At 47.6% G+C, this 20,521-nt stretch overlaps 1 protein-coding gene across 1 annotated transcript in view; it reads left to right on the top strand.

The window, feature by feature from the left end:
* Positions 1-989: 989 nt before the first annotated feature.
* LOC135912007 (nose resistant to fluoxetine protein 6-like) overlaps positions 990-20,521 on the top strand; it is an 85,583-nt gene continuing 66,051 nt past the window's right edge. Inside the window, exon 1 of the mRNA XM_065444390.2 lies at positions 990-2,663. Within this exon, the coding sequence (XP_065300462.1) occupies positions 1,193-2,663 (1,471 nt within the window). The 5' untranslated portion in view covers positions 990-1,192. The remainder of the gene's footprint in view (positions 2,664-20,521) is intronic.

Raw genomic sequence — 20,521 nt, 5'->3', positions numbered from 1 at the left:
ACAAGGTAAAATCGAGTGACAAGGTCTTGGATAATATCTTTGTTATCTGTCCTCCAAAAGGTGCGCTGCGGAATTAAGAAGTACGAATTATCTGTAAACAGAGGTACAGAAGGCGTCTTACGTCGCTACGCACCGTACGCGGGAGCCGTTATAATAGCACGGAAAACCCGGACCGTTCTAGCAGATCTGGTAATCAGACCTTCATCCGAGGCGAGCACGGCAGCTGCACGTTTCGTCTCCCGGGGCGGCGCAGATCGAGACACCCGCGTCGCGATCTGAAGGCTGTCGCCTTTTGTTCTCTTGATCCCAACAGACCGCACTCTCCCGAGGCGTCAGCATACCGGCTGTTGACACAAGTCTTGCCCACGCGCCGACGAAATGCTCGACATTTTCGAAACTGTGCCGCCTACATCTCGCAACAAGAGGAAAGGGCCGCCGTGATGCTGAGGCCAGAGAGAGCAAGCGGGAATGAAAGAAAAATGCATAACGGGGGGCACTCCGAGAAAAACAAGAGCGGGCCCGAATTTCTTTCTGAGCAAGGGAAACATGACTTCATGCCGGCGGCTCACTGAAAGCAGCAGAAGCTCGGGTCACGAATTAACACGGGCTGCACTCGCTGTCGACGCTCTGTCACGAGAGCCCACCGCAAGCGCGTGCGCCTCGCGACCGCGAAACGGGCGCTTTCCCGCTAGAACACCGGGCGACGCGAAGCTCCCTGAGGTGCGCAGCAAAAAACCACGGCGTGTCACTCCAGGCATTCTCGGAAGCGTGGCGGCTCGTGAGACAGCGCGTTGACCCGCGTCTCAAATCGCCCCGTCATGCCCTTGCAAGACGAACAGCAGCAGCGCTTTGACTCGTTCAACGACACACACAGCGGAGTCCCCTCCTCGCTCCTTTCCACTTAGAGAAGAAGAGAGGTGTCTCTGCGGCGACGAGAGAAAGTCGTTCCCTCTTTTTTCTTAATCGCGCCCGGGCATCTCAGTCATCCGGTGCGAAATCGAGCAGCAAGGGGCGAAAGGAGGAGGGAGGGAGAAAGCGGCCTTACGGAATTTAGGCCGACTCTCCCCGCGGGGATAACGGCGGCCAGCCTTGCCTAGGCTGCCTACCAGCGGCGCGCCACGAAAACCGATGCAGACCGGCGTCAATTGCAAACGCTGAGCAGGCTCCGCCGCGTAGTGCACGCTCTTCCGTCATGGGATGGCCGTCGGCCGCGATGCTGCTGCTCGTCGTTGCTCTCCTCTGTGTCGCCGCTCGGGGCCCGCTGGCGGCCGAGGCTGCTGCCACCAAGCTGCCCGCCAAGTTCGAGAGCACGCGCACCACCACGGCACTGCCGGCTTCGACCGCCGCAAAGCTGCGGGCAGCCCCGACGGACGATGACGGAAAGAACGACGTCCAGGACATGCCGGTCACCAGTGGCGTCGAGCTCGAGGATTACGACGACGCCGCCGACGAACAGCCCAGCACCGACTTGAAAGCACCGACCGGCGGCTCTACGACACCGGCGGAGGGAAGCAATGACGATGACGAAGACGACGACTATGATTCCACGGATGACTTCGAAGACGCTGAAGGAGGCCCAACGGAACTGAGCGAGCCGACGACAGTTTCCACGCCGACCACCGCCAAGGCAGCGAGTGCCACCGCTGCGGCTAAAGAAAACGCTGTGACCAAAGGCAGTGGTGAGCCAATGCCGCAAGCTACTGCTAATTTGACAAACGTTAGCGTGGTGCCAACTACTCAGGCGTCTACCACGCACGCGCCTTCTGTGCCGCCTACGTTGACAACTACTGCCGCTGCTACAAGTACCACCACTAGAGTCACCACAACAACAGTACCTTCCATGACGTCCACTGTGTCATTCACTTCTACAGAAGGCGGCACAACGCTGACAGCTGATGCGACTACCGACGTCGAGAGTACATCACTCGTGGACTCTACTACCTCCGTGAGAAGCACTACTGAAAATCCTGACATTACGACGGCGGTCAAAGACGGTTCCGATGTCACAGTGAAGTCAGAAATGGAACCCGAATTCAGCGGAGACAACCAAATCGCAGCTTACCAGGGAGCGGCATCTTCGCTATCCGTGACGGCTGTCGAATCGACTACTTCCTCAACCACCACAACGGAGTCTTCAACTACAGAATCCACTACAACGGAATCAACTACGACGGAGTCGACAACCACGGAGTCCACCACTACCGAATCTACGACTACAGAATTGACTACGCAATCGACGACAACGCAGTCCACGACCGCGGAAGATACAACAGAAACAACAACTAGAGAAACATCGACGATTGAGTCTTCGACCACTTCTGACGAGGTCTCGACTAATTCCGAAAGTACCGTGGAGTCTGATTCCACGACTTCAAGCGAAATTACGACAACGTTAAGCGGAGCCGAAGGTTCGGCAGCAAGCGGTATGAGAGAAATGGAAGACTTGGATGCGGCTGGCGATACGACGACTCAGATGACACCAGAGATCACCACAGTCAGGGATTACGAGCCTGATTTGAACGCCGTTATTAACCAGTTCATGACACAGATCCTGCCCTTAACAACGCGGTTTCTTTCCGACACCAACGTTTCCGCTGACTGCGTCAACCACTTGTGGAAAGTGTACCAGGGATTTCGTCGGCAAGACGCTTGGGCGCTCAGGTGTAAGTACCGCCCTTTTTTTCTTTTGCTGCTTGAAGCGAGGTGTGACTAATAACCCCAGTTGTGCGTTTTCAACGACTTTGAGCACGGTTACGGTAGACGGATTCGCTACAAATATGGCTGGTCCTACGCCAGTTGGTGCGCATGTTTTAGGAGTTTGGAAATGTGGTATGGTCGGTATATAAGATTCTATGACCACTGCGTAAGTATGAAAAGCATTAGTTCTCTGGTTGGTTTGCTGAAACCAACGAACGGAGTGCTTGGTACTAGTCTTTCCTGAAGAGGTGCTTTTGCAGCCCTGTGTGATGAACACTGGCCGGAAAGAACTGGAGGCAGTGCCCTTGCTGAACTGACCCAGCTGAGCGGCGTACCTCTGTTCTATCGGTTGAACATTCTCACAAGTACGCGTATACAGGCCGTTCCGTTTACGTTTCTCATTGTGACCGAGAAATTCCGTCGCTACAGCATTGATCCAAGAGGTGAAAGGCTGAATGTTAAAATTACTGACCTCGTCAGCCCTTCGCTTCTTTGTGTTTCATTGCACGCTTGTGTACACTCTCACGGGCACGGCTAGCGCACGACATTCGGTTTTCGCAACCCTGAGCCAATTTGGATCTGCTCAAAGCGAGTGCGTAATAACACTGCAGTGATATGCTGCAGCGCTTTTCCGTCACGCAAGACTGCCATGCGATGGCAGCCTTTCGTGTTCACGCATCCAAATCCCGCAGCTATCAAGATCATTGATTCGTACTCACATAGCAGTTCGTACACTATACTATAGTGCACAACGGATGCTGTCGGTGCTGGCCAGTCATGAAAGCGAGCGACGTATAAGGGAAGGCAGCCAGCCAATGCATAGTGCTCCTGACGAAGACAACACCGTTGATTTCAACCGAATGATTTATTTCGGTAAGCATCACTTGGAAATTGAGTATGGTCTCTACAGATGTAAACACTTGCCTTTCTGCCTTTAGCAGATTAATTAATCTACTCAGGAACTAAGTAGTCAAACCTACAGTGTTAGTCAAGTTACTTCCAAATAGCGGCTTTAACACTCATGGTGGGTAATACTAGCATGGCGCTTGGAGATTATTCATGCCGTTGAACGTCACCCAACCGACTTGTGGGCTATAAGTGACGCCCGATTAAGGTTGACCAAATGTGATTCCTTAGCATTCATCTATACAAACGTACACTAACGTTGTCTTCTAACCCCCCCCCCCACCCCTTTTTTTTTCTCCCTCCACTTCCCCATTTTCGTTTTTTTTAAATTCTTTCTGCAATGCGACCTTGCCGCTACAACTATGCGATCCCGCGAACTCGTGCTGAACAGCAGAACGCCATAAGGCCAATGACACAATGCAACAGGCCAACGACACGCCTGTCTTGAACGACTGTTCAATCCAGCGCAAGCTTCAGCTCTGTCCCCTTATTCCGCTTTAATAACCCTTCTGGTCATAATTTCACGCTTCGCTCTAGCGGTGGCCGATTTGTCCGGACGAACGAACTCTTATGCACGCCCTATAGCGTAACAGCAGAACCTACGTCTGAGACCACGGCCCGTTATCGTGCAAGCTCGTTATGCAGATGTATGCAGCGCCGCATGCGATTATCGCATGGCATGCACACGATCAGGCTGTGTGGCTGCCAACCGCAACAAACATAAGGCCGAATTGCCTCACACCGCTGATTGGGAGGCAAGAAACTCGGGATATAATCATTTTAGCAGTCTTCTACTGTGGAACTAGCTCACAGTGCCTTGAGCGATGTTTTGGCTATTATTCGCTCGTCCCCCTTACTGCAAGACCTTTTCACGGGAGCAATTTGTGACTGAAGGGTGGCTCTATACAGCACAGGCTAGCTCTCGTAGTCTATCGGTTCGCTGACAAATCGCACCAATCGTACGCTTTGTTTAGTAGCCGTATCTTTTGTTCGTCCGCGTGTTCCATCGGCTATATCACTAAATTTGACATTGCAACATGCCGCGCAGCTATGCGGTTGTATGGCATCTGTGTGAAACTTCTTTGTTCGCAAAGGTCTTGTCTGTGTTGGCTCGCGAGATGTAGACAACAAAAGCGTGCACCGATAACCCTTTCCGTACAATGCCACTCAAGGCGGAGAAAAAAAAAAGAGTCAACAACAGAGAGAAGGAAATGAGCAAGAATTCCGCCAGTGAGGCGCGTGTTTTATTCATGCGTCGCCGGTAACTGGCCATCAGCCAGGAGAGATGGCGTCCTTGTGCAGCTGTGCCAGCGGAAGGGCAAGCCGTGCGTCGGCACAGGGGCTCACCGATCGCTTCCAATAACGCCTGTGCGGACCTGCTCGGCAGTGCACTGCGCCCATTGGCACGCAATGCGCCGTCGTGTCGAAACTGCGTCCGACCTCCGGAGGTCGCTCGGCGTTTCGGAGGATCGGTGAATCACGACCGACGCACGTACAAGAACTGCGCGCCGTTTTTTTTTTTTTTTTTCCCGCTATCCTGCCTTCACGACGAGGACAACGTAGTCTAGTGTAACTTAGCGCGCAACTTGCGTGACCATCATTTGTCAACGCCCGGATGCGCGATTTCCTTAGTTTTCTTTTTCCTTGTTTTTTTTTAGAAGGACAACCAGTAAACTCATTGCGTCACTAACAAGCTGCGAACGTCGCCGAACGCTTAGTATTCTGGCAAATCGAATAATTAAATAAAATGCGGCTAACAATGCTGAGGCTGCTGTTCGAGCAAAGGTGATGGACGTCACTTGATAAGGACACGTGTGTCAACTGCGAAATCTCAGTAATAGCGGTAACGTCGTGCTCGAATGGCACTCCGCGGTGGTGCGGTTCATAATTCGTCGTTCAGCTTTGGGCCAACACTTGCTTAGTCTCGTTCTGGCGCACGAAATCGTGTCACCACGCATCCATCAGCGTGCGTACAGAGCTACCTGGAAACGCGAGCACAAATCTCCGTGATTCCTTGCGAGCTATTCTGGGTATTTCCGGCAGCGTTACCGTTGCTGCATAAACGCTAGCGGAAAACCCTCCTCTGCGCGACGAGTCTCTTTACTAACGCAGCGTGGTCACACCATGCCCAGTGTTTACACTTTCTCTTGAATTTCAACTCTCGCTGTCTCTCTCCCTCTTGCTGGGTAAATGTTCTCTAAAGTGACATTGACAGTAATGTCGCAATTTACCTTCCCCTTCAAATTCATCAGCAGATACCCAGGGTTAATCTAAAATAGGGGCGCTGTACAGCGTTTGGCGAACGCGCGCAGGGCAGAATTTCCGAAGAGCGATGTCACTGGAACATGAGTCTCGAGGATTAAGGAAGTATCTGTGTGAATGATGCACACGCACTTAGGAAACATCACCGCAAACGCGTTGACATTCACCTCGATTCACCTGGTTTATTCATATTGCATGCATGCCCCAAAAATAAACATAGCAAAATTTTGACACATATTTCAGATGACACAGGCCTTTAAAAGCAACGGTCGTGCAGTCTGCGCGGCATAAACTAACTCAACGTTGTTTGCAATCAGCTTCCGCCTCTCAGGTCACATCTTGCAGTATATAGATACATGGTTAAACAATCAGGACTGCTTAACTCGCTTTTTAATTGACATTTGGTCTTAGGATGCTATCAACGTGCTGTTTATTTTCTCACTCTAAAAGCAATAACAAGACATCATAAAGTCGGTCACTTTTATTTCCAAGATCACGCAAACACGATACTCATGTTGATAGGCATACAGGCGAAAAGCCACAATATGTTTCACCAAGGTCTGCACGCCGTTTACAGGCACAAGTACAGCTCGATGCGGAAATAACAGTTACCCAAAGAAGTCTATATTCGCATCCATATTTACAAAATGAGTTGAGTGCTGTTGTACCTATCATTTAGTTTCATTTTGCATCTATAAGAGACAATCATTCACGCTTTAACTCCCCGTAAAGTGCGGTGTGCGTGCCTGGACAGCAGCTAAAGCTCTCGAGCAAATACAGCGAGCGGGATTCTCTCGTACAGCTACACGCCGAAGCAACAGACAAAATTTCGATTACGTTAGCCAGCGGCGGTACCGATCAACAAATCGCCACACGCGGCAGTTCGTGATAGCAACTCTCCCTCGTGGGATGCTTATCGGTATCACGAACCGGTGCGTGCGATCCCGAATTGCAGCGTCACGATAGGGTATAGTGACTGACAAGAATGCGTCCTATAGAATGTGGCTACCAACCAACACAATCGACATCCTGCCGTTTCGATGTGGCAACCTTCTCAAGACCGAAGTTGGATTGGTTCTATTGCAGCACGTTTGAAGGGCACTGCGGCTAGCAAAATCCGACGGGTCGTTATGTAATGTAATAACCTGGGGTTCTTTAACGTGCACCTAAATATAAGTACACGGGTGTTTTCGCCCACATCGAACTGCGGCTGCCGTGGCCGGTATTCGATCCCGCGACCTCGTCCTCAGCAGCCCGACACCATAGCCACTGAGCAACCACGACGGGTAGGGGAGACGCTGCATGAATGGCGGAGTTCCGAAGCAGGAGCCTTGAGGCGCCAACTTTTCTCGCTTTACGTTACGACGTCTTACGATGTCTTCGTGCCAATGACTGCTCTCTATAAAACAGGGAGTTCCTGGTGAAAAGTGCCTGCTGCGTAGCCGAAATGAAGCGAGCCTCTGCCCACCATTGCCACCAGTGTCAAACGCGTGCTACTGAGGCAGTGTACAGATGGGAGTCGGACGTGCGCTAACCGTGGGCACTGTAACCGCTCATCCGTGGCGCAACATTCGCGCTTGGAAATTTGCACTGCGTTTCTTTCGCCACACAGGCTCTGGGCGTGTATTTCGGAGGCCACATCAGGTAGTGAACTGAAGCGAATGAAAGCAAAAAAAAAAAAAAAAAAGAACACGTACAAAACAAAGGCGCGTAAAACATGACGGGCGCAGTCCTGCGGCTGTCCAGTTTTACGCGTCCCTTATTTGCGCACGTGCATGTTGAGCGCTGCTCGGCCTATACTTTAGAAATGCACCGACTAGCCTGGAGCAAAGTTTTGTGGCAAAAGCAACTCATTTGTCATTCAAATAGCGTCGTCGTCTTCGTCCGCTGTAGTATTGCCTGCTATGAATTCCTAAATGCTTTCAGAGTCTCGACCACTCTCGGAGCCTGCGCGTTGCGCAACACCCCGCGCAAATTACATAGCGCCAACGATGCGCGACGCGTGTAATCTCTTTTGCCTGTGTAATGAATGCATGCGATGTTAACTCGCTGCAATAAATACGATGCATGAACATACATATATATATATATATATATATATATATATATATATATATATATATATATATATATATATATATATATATATATACACACAGTGAAGTAGACGCGCGTATGAAGCGGTTTATTGACGTTTCGGCCGGGGTCCGGCCTTCATCAGAATCGGGTTGGGGGGGCCGAAACGTCAATAAACCGCTTCATACGCGCGTCTACTTCACTGTGAATATTTACCCGGACCCAGAACTGCTTTTTTTCTGGTACATATATCTATCTATATATATATATATATATATATATATATATATATATATATATATATATATATATATATATATATATATATATATATATATATATATATATATATAAAAAGAACTTGAGTGGTGCTACAAGGTATACAGAACAAGTATTTAATTTCGACAGTTTCGATCGGTGGACCGATCTTCGTCAGGGTTTACAAAAAAATGGCAGTTCGGCCGTGGTAGGGAAGACACCAGACCGGGTACCCGGTCGTTCCTACATACATCACGTATGTATGCAGGAATGTATGTATGTTTGATGTATGTAGGAACGACCGGGTACCCGGTCTGGTGTCTTCCCTACCACGGCCGAACTGCCATTTTTTTGTAAACCCTGACGAAGATCGGTCCACCGATCGAAACTGTCGAAATTAAATACTTGTTCTGTTTACCTTGTAGCACCACTCAAGTTCTTTACGTTTGAAAGGTAGCCTGAAGAAACCCTCTTTGCCTACTACATATATATATATATATATATATATATATATATATATATATATATATATATATATAGCGCCGTGGCAAACGGGTGCAGCTCCTGATCTCGCGTTGCCTCGAGGGCATGAGTTCGAGCTCCAAAGTGGACGTGGTGAGCGCGTTTTGCGTTTCTCTGCCATCTGCCATACGGTGAGGGTAAGGATGAGGGGGTGGCGTGATGGACGGCCCCACAAACGAAGTTTCGAGCGCTTTCAGCTGCAGTAATGTGCACTAATTACGTTTGCACTACCCAATTGCTGGCAAATTCGCCGGAGTGGGCACCTGCCACGTAAGTGTCTGCCATACTTCAGAGGATGGCAGTGGCCGATGTAGGAGCTTGCTGTTGTCGCAAAAACTTAGTTCGCAGCCCGATAAATTGCTAAAGGGGAGCTGAAATTATTTTTTTCTTCTTCAGAACTCGTCACGTGGCAAAGGCATAGACGGCATCGATGACACGGGGAATGTCGTCGCCCTGTTTTCTTGTTCCGCCCTGTCGTCTCTGTCGTTGCAGTGGAACTTTCAAAACATGCTTTCGGGAATCGTTGCACGCATATTGAAGCAGCCCTAAAATGTAGCTCTGAGAAGAGCACCCATGTTTTCTTTCGACGTCCTTTCTTTGTTACCAAGCCCTCGCTTAACAATATATATATATATATGTATATTTACGAACTCGAATATTAACTTGGTCTTGTAGAAGTATAATTATCGGACCAAGCTTAACTAACTGTTCAATCCAAATTTAAGTGAACTACATGTCGCCAGGCAGCGGTGTTCTAATGACTCGAAGTAAGGAAGGCGTTGAAGGTAATGTTCTGCGTCGTGTGCAGGTCTGTGGCTGCCTTCTAGTTTCTTGTTATTTTTTCTAATATATAATGGACGCTGGGTAGCGTATCGGAGTATAGTACCCAAAAAAGAAGAAAAAAAGAGATAAGTACCACCCAACTGTTCGCTGTTCGAGGTGTGCCTCAACGACCCCCAGGAATTTTCGCTGTAATTGAGCATTAAGAAGATTTACCGGGTCACCACCCTGATGCAGGCCTGAAGCCATCGGACAGAAACCACCTTGAAGGGCGCGTAATTAGCAGGTTGTGTCTCTAAAGTGTATCATCGGTCATGATAATGCGGGGTACGAAGCATGTTTTTCAGCTGTTTCGTATCCTGGATCGAATGATAGTGCGTGCGGGCGATATGAGAGTCGGCAGGAAGGCCGTGTAAGTTATCCGGAACAAGAAGACCTAAGCCAGCGTGAGCATTTTTTGCTGTAAGTATCACCGTTAAAATATAAGAGTACGTTTAGTACCTGGTGTGTGTCCCTGTTCATTTCTTACCAGTTCGCCCTTTACATTATGGAAAAACGCTCTGTAGCCCGCACTGATTGCAACGTCAAAGTCGCACCAAAAGCCCATTCTGGAGCCTTCTTTTTTTTTTGAGACATCTTATCAATTTCCAACTTTATATAGTATTAAACTGTACAAGCGGATTTGACAGAGGCAACGTGTTTTATGCAAGTTTGAACTATAGAACATCGCCAGAGATGAGTTTGACCATGCCACTGAAACATTTCGTTTGTTCCGGTAAGGAATATTATCCGGCGCGCCCAGTATTTCTCGTGTCCAGCATACTTCGCTCGAGCATTAGCTTTCTTCTCTTCTACAGCCCTACTTAGTATATTTGCCATTTTATTCCGTTGCCGCGTCCTTAACGGTCTTTTTCACATTGCTCCAATCGGCATGCTCCTCTGCATACAGCGCTTGAGCAATGTCGCTGTAAAACACGAAAAACAACAATAATAATGCACATGTTAATCCTTCTGTAGACGAAACGATCCTTAACCTCCTGAACGTGCCGACATGCCGGTCGATCTGTCTTTTTTTTTTTTTTCGTGAAACTTCGAGCCATGGCACCTAAACTGTGATTAAGATCTTCCGTTTTATCAAAAGAGATAGGGATACCATTTGTGTATCGGAGAGCACATTTATTTATTTATTTATTTATTTATTTATTTATTTATTTATTTATTTATTTATTTATTTCCAATGCCTCAAGGGTCCCTATAAAGGGGTGTTACATTACCGGTGGGCTTCAGGCCATATCATGATGATAACAAATACTTGAAACAAGGTGAGTGAAGGAGGGCCACTGTTGCAGGGGGCAATTCATTCCCGTCCCTTGATGTCTTGGCAAAGAATGACGCCAAGTGTGCAGATGTTCGGGTGGAAAGAGGATAGACAGCACATTGATGGCTGATGCGGGCTGACGTACGACCAGCCGGTGAAATGACAGAATAGTCTAGATGGGAATAGTGAAACTTGTGGAAAAGGCAAAGTCTAACTACTTTACAGCGAGATGACAGGGTAATGACGTTGGCGTCAGATTTCGGCTGAGTTATGCTTCAGTTATAACTGCAATAGTTAAAGATATATCTCATGACGTGGTGTTGAACAAATGTCTGTTGTCGGTAATCTAGTGTCCGTCTCTTCCATTGAAGATAACACTCATGGTATTATTATTATTATTATTATTATTATTATTATTATTATTATTATTATTATTATTATTATTATTATTATTATTATTATTATTATTATTACATTGACGAGATAGATATTCTGAGAGGAAGAGTGTAATGATATCTGGAGACGTTAGCCAAGCGGCAGGCCTGGCATGCTACTCCGGGTGAGATGATGAGGAATGAAAGAAAGACAGTGACATAAAAACAACGGCACACAAACACACTAGCAAACATTCTGATTATGTTGTATGTGGTCCATAATAATCCATGTACGCACGTGGTCCCTAGGCATCAGGTATTACGCCCTTGCAGTCGGTAGCCGCCATTCTGAATCTCAAGCTTATAGCGAATGTGCTTTCGCACAGTGGCGGCGAGTGAGCGTAGGTTTTTCGTTATGATAAAAGCGTGCCTTAGTCCGTTGGGGCAGGGCCGGAATGTACGTGAACGCGCGCCGGGAAAAAAAAAGAAAGTCAAGCAGAAAAAGAAGCAAAGGAACTGAGTGCGGTTCAAGGCTCGCGCGGTCGTGCTGGAACTGTCGTTTGTTTCGCAATGACCAATTAAACGGCCTCCGCTGGTCTAACTGCGCCCGCGGGACTTCGGCAGTCATTAGAAAGTGCGTGGCGAGGACAGTGCGCGGAGATATAAAAGGGAGAGAGATGGAGCAGAAAACTAAACAACGGTAGGCCTCACGGGATAAACGAAATCAGCCGCTGGATCTAGGGCAGATTACCGTCTGGGCGATTGAATGGGCCAAAGGCACGGCGCGCAGCTCGGCCGCTCCGCGTTAAAGTTTACGTATACACGCGGAGTCGGAGGTGTACGGACGAGATCGGGAAAAAAGAAAAGGAAACATACAAGACGGACAAACAACGAAGAGAGCGAGAGAAATGGCTCGGCCGCGAGCTGCGGTAGATCGCATGAATCAGCAGGCAGCGCCGTCGCTCGAGGGCCGCGTGGCATTTCGTGCGCCTTCGGCTCCACGCCGGCCGCCCGCGAGAGTCGTGTCCTATACGTCGCAACAAAAATGAGTGGCGAGAATTTTAAGCGAGACGCGCGTCTTTCTCTTTTTCGCTCACGTTTCAAGTGGAGGTGAATAATGAACGCGTCAAGTTTTAAGCTATAGCCTATTGCCATATTGCCATATAGCCATATTGTTCGCATTTCCCGGTACACACATGCGCGCCATCGGGCTCGAGAAGGAAATAACGTTTTATGTCTTACGCGCGCCCAAGGACAGAGATGCTAATCGACGCGAGTTTTTCTATCGGTAACTCTTACTAACCTGCAACTTCGTGTGCTACAGCTAGATGTGCGCTGCTGGAAGAGCGGTTCGAACTATTAGCGAAGCTAACGACACCGGTGCGCGCTATAGGGCACCAACGACGCGCAAGTTGTTGGACAATGAACTGTAGAGGCTCCGGTAGCGGGGCTCGTAATTTGCGCTTTCGCTTATCGGTGAACTGAGGGGGACAGTGTGTAAAGCTGCGCATGCGGACGGTTAGCCCCGCGCAGAAACGCACGTTGACCTGCCGTAATTAAGGCCTCGCTTTTGCATGTTTAGATCCCGCTCCGACGCCAAGGTCGCAAGGAAATTTTCCCGAATATGAGTATGTGCTTTCTCCGTCGTTTATACATGTATGTCATGAAATGAAACCTTTCGCCTTCTCTTACGACCACGTAAGCCCGAAGAGCCATCCGTATAATTTAAAATCATTCATCCAGATTGATTGATTGATTGATTGATCGATTGATTGATTGATTGATTGATTGATTGATTGAGTGATTGATTGATTGATTGATTGATTGATTGATTGATTGATTGATTGATTGATTGATTGATTGATTGATTGATTGATTGATTGATTCGTCCGTCCGTCCGTCCACCTACCTATCCGGTGAATTTTCCTATACATCCACTAATCCCTTCTGGGTGTCAGAATAGTCCTAAAGGGACTCTGAACGGGAAACACTTGATTTCAACTCGAAGTGCGGCGCACGCTTTATTCAGGATGCCTCCCACCCCCTTAAGAAATACAGAGAAAAAATTATCTAACCAAGGGGTGTTTCACCCTTTTTCAAGTTCCTGAGGGGAACAGGGTGTTTGCTGCCGCATTCTTCTATAGGGTCGCCTACTTAAAACAGCTGCCAACAACGCAGGATGGCAGAGATGCCAGCCCACGGGGAAATGTTAAAAACGCAACCGCGCAACATGCAGAAATGCTTCCGTGGTCAAAGCAAACAAAGACGCGAGTGTCTGTTAGTTATATTGCTTCCTTCGCCAGAAGACGAAAGTCGACTCCATAAACGTTTGCCACAGACGCAGACAGCGAAGCTGACGCTTGGCTTAAATGTGTTGAAATCCAACTCGTGTCAGCCCACAGCCAGTCCACCGCACGGTTATTCTTATTTTCTTTTTTTTACTTCAAGCTTCCGATTACATGCCCCGCGGCAGTATTCGTTACATACAAATGTATGCGACCACGCATACGTCTGTGGCTAGGCGTTGCCTTTACAAGCGCCTATGCTTTCCTCATAGGAATGGCCAACAGCCCCACGTGCGACACATGTAACATCGACGAGACGCTCGCACACATTATCTGTGTCTGCCCGCGATACAGTGCTGAGAGACAAGTGATGTGCAGAGTGCTGGACCAGTTGGACAATCGTCCACTTTCAGAACTAAAACCTTTAGGCCAATGCTCCGAAAGAACATCCGCGTTGAAGGCCTTACTCGCGCTAGTAAGGTTCTTGCGGTCCACGGGGCTTCACGACAGACTCTAAGAATGCCGCCCCCTACCGCTCTGTAGTGTACGCGCTTTGTTCGTGCTTGTCTCCCTTTCTTTCTATCTCCCCCTTCTACTCTGTTTCTCTTTTTATCCCTCTTAACCCTTCCCCCTGCGCAGGGTAGCCAACCGGAACTACCTCTGGTTAACCTCCCTGCCTTTCTCTACATTATTTTCTCTCTCTCTCTCTATGCGACCACGCGCTCTGAGCGCTTTCTGTAAATAAAATTCCTCCTTCACGCTTGTTTTAGGCCCATTTAATGCTCACAAAAATTACAACACACGAGAACTCTCACATTCCACCCCAATTGAGCTACTTTGTGTTCATCAGTGGATCCCCCGTAACGATTGAGCCACCGGCCTCACTGAACAGAATGAAATAAAATCTTTGTTCACTCTGTAGCTTAGATCTAGATTGACCGACTCATGTGGTTCAACGTCCCAAAGCGACACTGGCGCTATGGGAGACAGTGTAGTGGAGGGCACATGATTAATATAGACCTGATATACCTGATGATATTCGAAAATGTTCTGCTCCGACTATTTCGATGCCCTGTATCCGAACCGGAACTGGACCTCTTTCCTGATCGGGTACAGTGCCTCAAATAATAATAATAATAATAATAATAATAATAATAATAATAATAATAATAATAATAATAATAATAATAATAATAATAATAATAATAATAATAATAATATAGAACCTATTTACAGTGAACTGTATACGGTGGGATCATTTTGAAGTTTTACAACATTTTCAAAAATTGAGTGTTGTAGATAACGTATTTCTAGTCCTTGAGCCAGATTATTCAGAAAAGCGGACATTACTTGCGAAAGAAATCGAAATACATTTTCAACTAATAAACAAGGAAATTACTGATTAGCTGCTTAATTAATTACATTAGAACACATATTGCAATTTACGAATTGAAGCCAGTGAGTTCGCAAGGCGTATTCATTTGGAATGAATTTGCAAAATGACACCAGTTTTGAGATATGCACCCTTAAACTCGTCGAAGAAATGCACTCTTCTTCCACCTATGTTTTTTTTAACAAAACGCTCTTTTATGGATCGAAGTACAAATCTGAAGCGCCTATGCATTTCGTCCCGCACTTTCGGAAATAATTTATCGAATCTGGTGTCGTAGTGGAAATTCAAATGGATGCTTCTCGCAAGATCATCGGCTACAATTCGTAAACTGCATGATATGCCGCAAGTTACTTAATTAAGAAGTTCGTTAGTGAACTTATATTAGTTAGTTATATGTGTGTTTTGATTTTTCATGCGAGTAATGTCCGCCTGTTCGAATAGTCCAGCTCAAGGGGAAGAATTATGTCTGCCTTGGGCAATTTTTGAAAATTTCGTACAACTTAAAAATGATCACCCCGTATGTTGAACTAACGGTTATAGTGATGAGAAACGCCGGCCTCGATTACACTTCCATGGGCGTCCATGTATGTTTTTCACGAATCCAGCGAAGACTGCTACAGGGAAAAAACGGATGTATAAAATATAAAAAAGCATTTCTTTAGTTTATCCGGAAAGACATGAATAGTCGCGCCATCGAAGGAAACGAAATTAACAAGAAGAAAAAAAGGAAAATAATGCACGAACAATAGCTATGACTTCTTGAATACGACAGCTTTCCTATCAAGGTGCACTTGTCAAGCAAGGGCACCGTCTACAAGTGCAGAGATAGTAGCCACTCACTTCCCTTGGCCCTTGCGCGGTAAAAAGTGTCGTGCAGCCTTGGACAACACAAACCGTTTCTTTCAGGCTGCACACTGCTTACGTACTATAAAATTAATTAATTAATTAATTAATTAATTAATTAATTAAATCCCGGGGTTTTACGTGCCGAAACCACTGTCTGATTATGAGGCACGCCGTAGTGGAGGACTCTGGATTAATCTTTACCCCCATGGTTCTTGAACGTGCACATAAATTTAAGTACACTAGCGTATTTTTGTTCTTGTTTTTTTTTTCTTTTATTTTGCATTTCACCTTATCGAAATGCGGCCGCAACCCGCCGCGGTTGCTCAGTGGCTATGGTGTTAGGCTGCTGAGCACGAGGTCGCGGGATCGAATCCCGGCCACGGCGGCCGCATTTCGATGGGGGCGAAATGCGAAAACACCCGTGTACTTAGATTTAGGTGCACGTTAAAGAACCCCAGGTGGTCGAAATTTCCGGAGTCCTCCACTACGGCGTGCCTCATAATCAGAAAGTGGTTTTGGCACGTAAAACCCCATAATTTAATTTTTTTTAATGCGGCCGCCGCGACCTGCAGAACCCGGGAGCGCAATGGCACAGCTACTGTGCTACCGCCAGTTGGTCACACATACTATAGCATCAACGTCGGATGATGGCTTTTAGCCCAGCTGACTATCCAGTCAGTGCCAGGTCAATAAACTCATTGATTGATCGATTAATTGATTGTGCCAGCCGACTGTCCATCATGTTAAAGTGAAAGTGGAAAGTTCTGTGTCTTGTCAAGGAAGCAGCAACTGCTTTACGAAGTCCATGCTCAGGCGACTAAACGCATGGACAAAGCCAGAGATGCGTAATCTATGTTTCATTATGAAACAAGTTTGCGCTCTTTTGAACTATAGAATCAAGCAAACGTCCTTAAAAAAAATTTCTCATAGTTACAGAAATGCAAAACTGAACTACGGCTGTGCAGTCATAGAAAAGATACTGATGTTGTGAATATTTTTTTCCGGTCCCGAGGACTTCACTAAAACGTGGTTCTATTTAGGGGCACCCTGCACTGCATTTCTCTCCGCGAACAACCTGTTCTAATTGGTTTAGTTTCGAGCGAGGAAAGAGTTTTTGACCGCCGAGGAAAGGGCAGTCAGAGAGAACGTTCTCCATTGCTTCGCTGGAACCTCAAGTGTTGCAGCCAACGTTGTCGCTCAATCCGATAAGGAATTAATAAGCACTGCAGGTGGCGATGCCCATGTTACAAATACAATCTGCACAGTAAAGCAGCTTCGCAGCGCGAGAGTCCGCATGGCAGTTGAAGTCACGATAAAAGGGTCACGTGAGTATAAGTACAAGAAAATTGCGATCAACCCCATAGTTGCAACGTTACACGCAAAATGAGTAGCGGAAGCTCACTTTCAGCCCCACCGGCCCCATTTCAGACCCATGTCTTAGGCAGGTATGACGCAATGATCATATTCCTATTCTTTATTTTTTTTACCCCGTCTCGCGTTTCCTCAGCGGTCCAAGTGATGCTCCGTTTTCCTTTCGCGATTCTGAGGCGGCCTTAAAATTGCGAAACGTGGTCATTTTTGCATTTTGATTTACTTAGAGCACCACTGTTCACCGAATAATACAAAGAAAAGCCCAAACATGATGCCCAAGAACGGCTAGGTTAGGTCGACTGCTGGCGATTGTGCGCACAACCAGCTCGCGGTTGTATCATAGGAACACGCTGTGCGGTCTCACGCAAGTGGTCTCACGCACAGGGAGGACCTGTCTGCGAATACTGCCCGAATAACCACCAATGGCCCCCTCAACGCCGTGCCGTGAGTCACGCGAATAGTCGGGCGCCCGGAGTCATTTATTCTTCATGCACCGCCATGTGTGGACGCGTTAAAGGCACCGCGGTGGCTCCGCTGTCTTCATTCTGCTTCTGTGCTGTTGCACAAAAGTATACGAGCGCGGCGTAACGCAACGAGCAAGGCTGTGAGGCGTACAGCGTTGTCGCTGCCAGCGAGGGATCCAAAGTTACTGCAGTCCGCTTTCTTAGCAGGCTGCGCTGAAGGCAGGTGGCTTGTCGGCCGCGTACGTCTTGGTGCATACAGTATACAGGGTGCCCCAGCTAACTTTAGCCAGAGTTTAAAAATACGCGAATGTCACGTAGCTGGAGAGAACCAAGGTAATCTTGTCTGCCGTCGCTTGTTGATACTCAGATTACTTTTTTCTACCTTATTGCATAATTAACCTAACTAATTATTCAACTTCTCATATTGTAATTAGACTAAAGTGTTAATGAGAAAATTGTAGAGCGACATCAAAAACTCCCGCTACAACTATCTGTTGCTCAATACGTGCTACATAAAAGTGTTTTTCTGAGCGTGAAAGAAGCCCGCGAATACAGGCAAAGTGCCTCGAGCGGCCAGTCGCGCGGCAATTTTGCGTGCATTTGCGGGCTTCTTTCACGCTCGGAAAAACCCTTATGCAGCACGTATTGAGCAAAAGAAAGCTGTGTCAGGAATTTTTCATGTAGCTCTACAATTTTATCATTGACGATTTTTATCTAATTACAATATTTGAGAAGTTGATTAATTAGTTAGGACTAATTATGCAATTAGGCGGAATAAAACAAGTTATTTCAGTATGTCCAAGCGAAGGCAAGCAACATTACCTTGGACCAGTCCAGCTACGGGGCATTCGCATATCTTTAAAATCTGGTTTAAGTTACCTGGGACACCCTGTATGTGCTATATACGGCGTCTAACCTGGCCACCTACTAAGCACTTCACACACGCAACCAACCGACTGTAGTCCAGTTTTGTATGCGCCTGACGCTTACCATGAGTTTTCGACTCACTTCCGAGATCGGAACAGACACCTCGCGGTTGTAGAGACTGGCTGCGCTCATTTCTTTTCTCTCTCTCTAAGTCTTTAGCCATACATAATTTAGTGGTCTTCATTTTCGTCGGACATAAAGATGGTCTCGTTCTTGTCTCTGTCCGTGCTCTTGATAAACGGCCGATTTCTACGATCTCAAGCGACACGCTCGCTTTCGACGCCTGGCAGCGCCAAGAGGGGAGAGGCTTCAACACCACCCTTTCCTCCCATCCAGGATCTGGGACAGATAGGGCCGTTAGCAACTACGAGGTGGCCCAAAAAGCGCAGCAGCGGTCGCGCGTGTCCGACTCGACCGGCGCTCGAAGGGGTGGCGAAAAAAGAACGATAACAATAATAATAATAAAACAAGCGTTTCAACACCCACCAGCAATGCCGCAGTGCGCGTATAACGCGCGCACGAAAAGCTCGTTCGAGCGTCAAACATTTCGCTCTCGGCGGCTCGGGAAGCTCGCGCTCGCTCGTTACGTAACCGGCGGCGCTGGCGGGCGCGACGCCACCCGTGTGGGACACACAAGCCCTCCCGAACTATCTGCGCCTCCGAGTGTCCGGACGCGTTTTGCACCGCACGGCCAAAAGCGGGAGCTTCCCGACAGCGCGCGGCACGACATTTCGAGGAAGCCCAGCGTGCCGGAGATGCTGTCTGCCCCTCGGCCGTGTATGGGGTGAACCGCATGCGTCCGAGCCGACCTCACGTATGCATGCCGCGTGCCGCGGTGGAACGTTCGGCCCGCCTAATCAGAGTTAAGGAAATATATTTTTTTTAGGTCTGCAGTTTTGTTAGAAGCAGGTCAAATTTGTCGTTCACTGTGATACGACAAAAAGCGACTTGGCGTGTACACTATTTTAAATTTGGGCCCCTGATCGAGCACGCGATTCGCGGGGCCTAATTGCCAAAGCAACACTGGGACTATGTCAGACGCCGTACTGAAGGGCTCTTGATCAACGTTGAACTCCTGGGGATCTTTAATGCGCACCGGAATCGAAGTACATGAGCAACATTTCTTTATTTTGTTTTCGTCTACGCATCAACTTTTACATCTGAGTCAATTGGGGTGGGATTTTCGCGCATCCCCAAAGAGCGGTGCCACGGTCCTGATGATCGAATTCCTCGCCAAACGCGTGCTCGTTGCTCCGTTTATTTAGCTGCGCGCTTAGCTAGCGCTCTAGAGTTCCTCTCGTTTCCTTAGCTGTCGGTGCCGTAGCACGCAGCCGTTTGTCGCCACGGAGGCTAAAGGCCACCACGTCTGTGGTTCTATTCCGGGCGGACTCGTGCGCGATGCAACGCACGAATCCGAATCTTCTCAGCGATATTGCAATTCCTGCTTGCTTAATAATAGATGGCGTAGACACTCAGCTTCCCGCCTTGCACTTCCGCGTATTCCTAAACACGGCACGTTTTTGTATGCGCGGTGAAAGTCCAAGCTCACGCATGGTGCACTGAAATTTAATCACGTGACGTCACGCGTGGGTGTGCATAACTTACGCAGCAGATAAGAAAGGGCAAAAAAAAAAAGGCGACAGACGGAAATAATATCCTGTGCGATTTTTTTTTTGTCTCTGAACTCGCATATTCACGTTTCCGGAAGTCAAAGACAGCATTCAGAAAAGTATAAGCATTCAAACTAGAACGAATAATAAAATAAGACATGCTATAACGCAGACCGAACGAAACACACAAAGCTCCCAACCTATAACAACGTAGCCAATAGCAATAAAGAGAGAGAGAACCTATTCATTTAAATATCGAGAGCTCACCTGTCACGTTACTGCAGGTGAATTCCATGGGTTATGAAGTTAAAACACACAAAATGCATCATATACTCGCACAATACAATGTCACGCCATTTCGACGGGGGCGATATGCGAAGACACCCGTGTAAATAGATTAAGGTGCGCGTTAAAGGACCCCAGGTATATAAA

Source organism: Dermacentor albipictus, chromosome 1 (genome assembly GCF_038994185.2).
Source record: "Dermacentor albipictus isolate Rhodes 1998 colony chromosome 1, USDA_Dalb.pri_finalv2, whole genome shotgun sequence".
Taxonomy (NCBI): domain Eukaryota; kingdom Metazoa; phylum Arthropoda; class Arachnida; order Ixodida; family Ixodidae; genus Dermacentor; species Dermacentor albipictus.
This window is presented reverse-complemented; position numbering and strand designations above follow the sequence as displayed.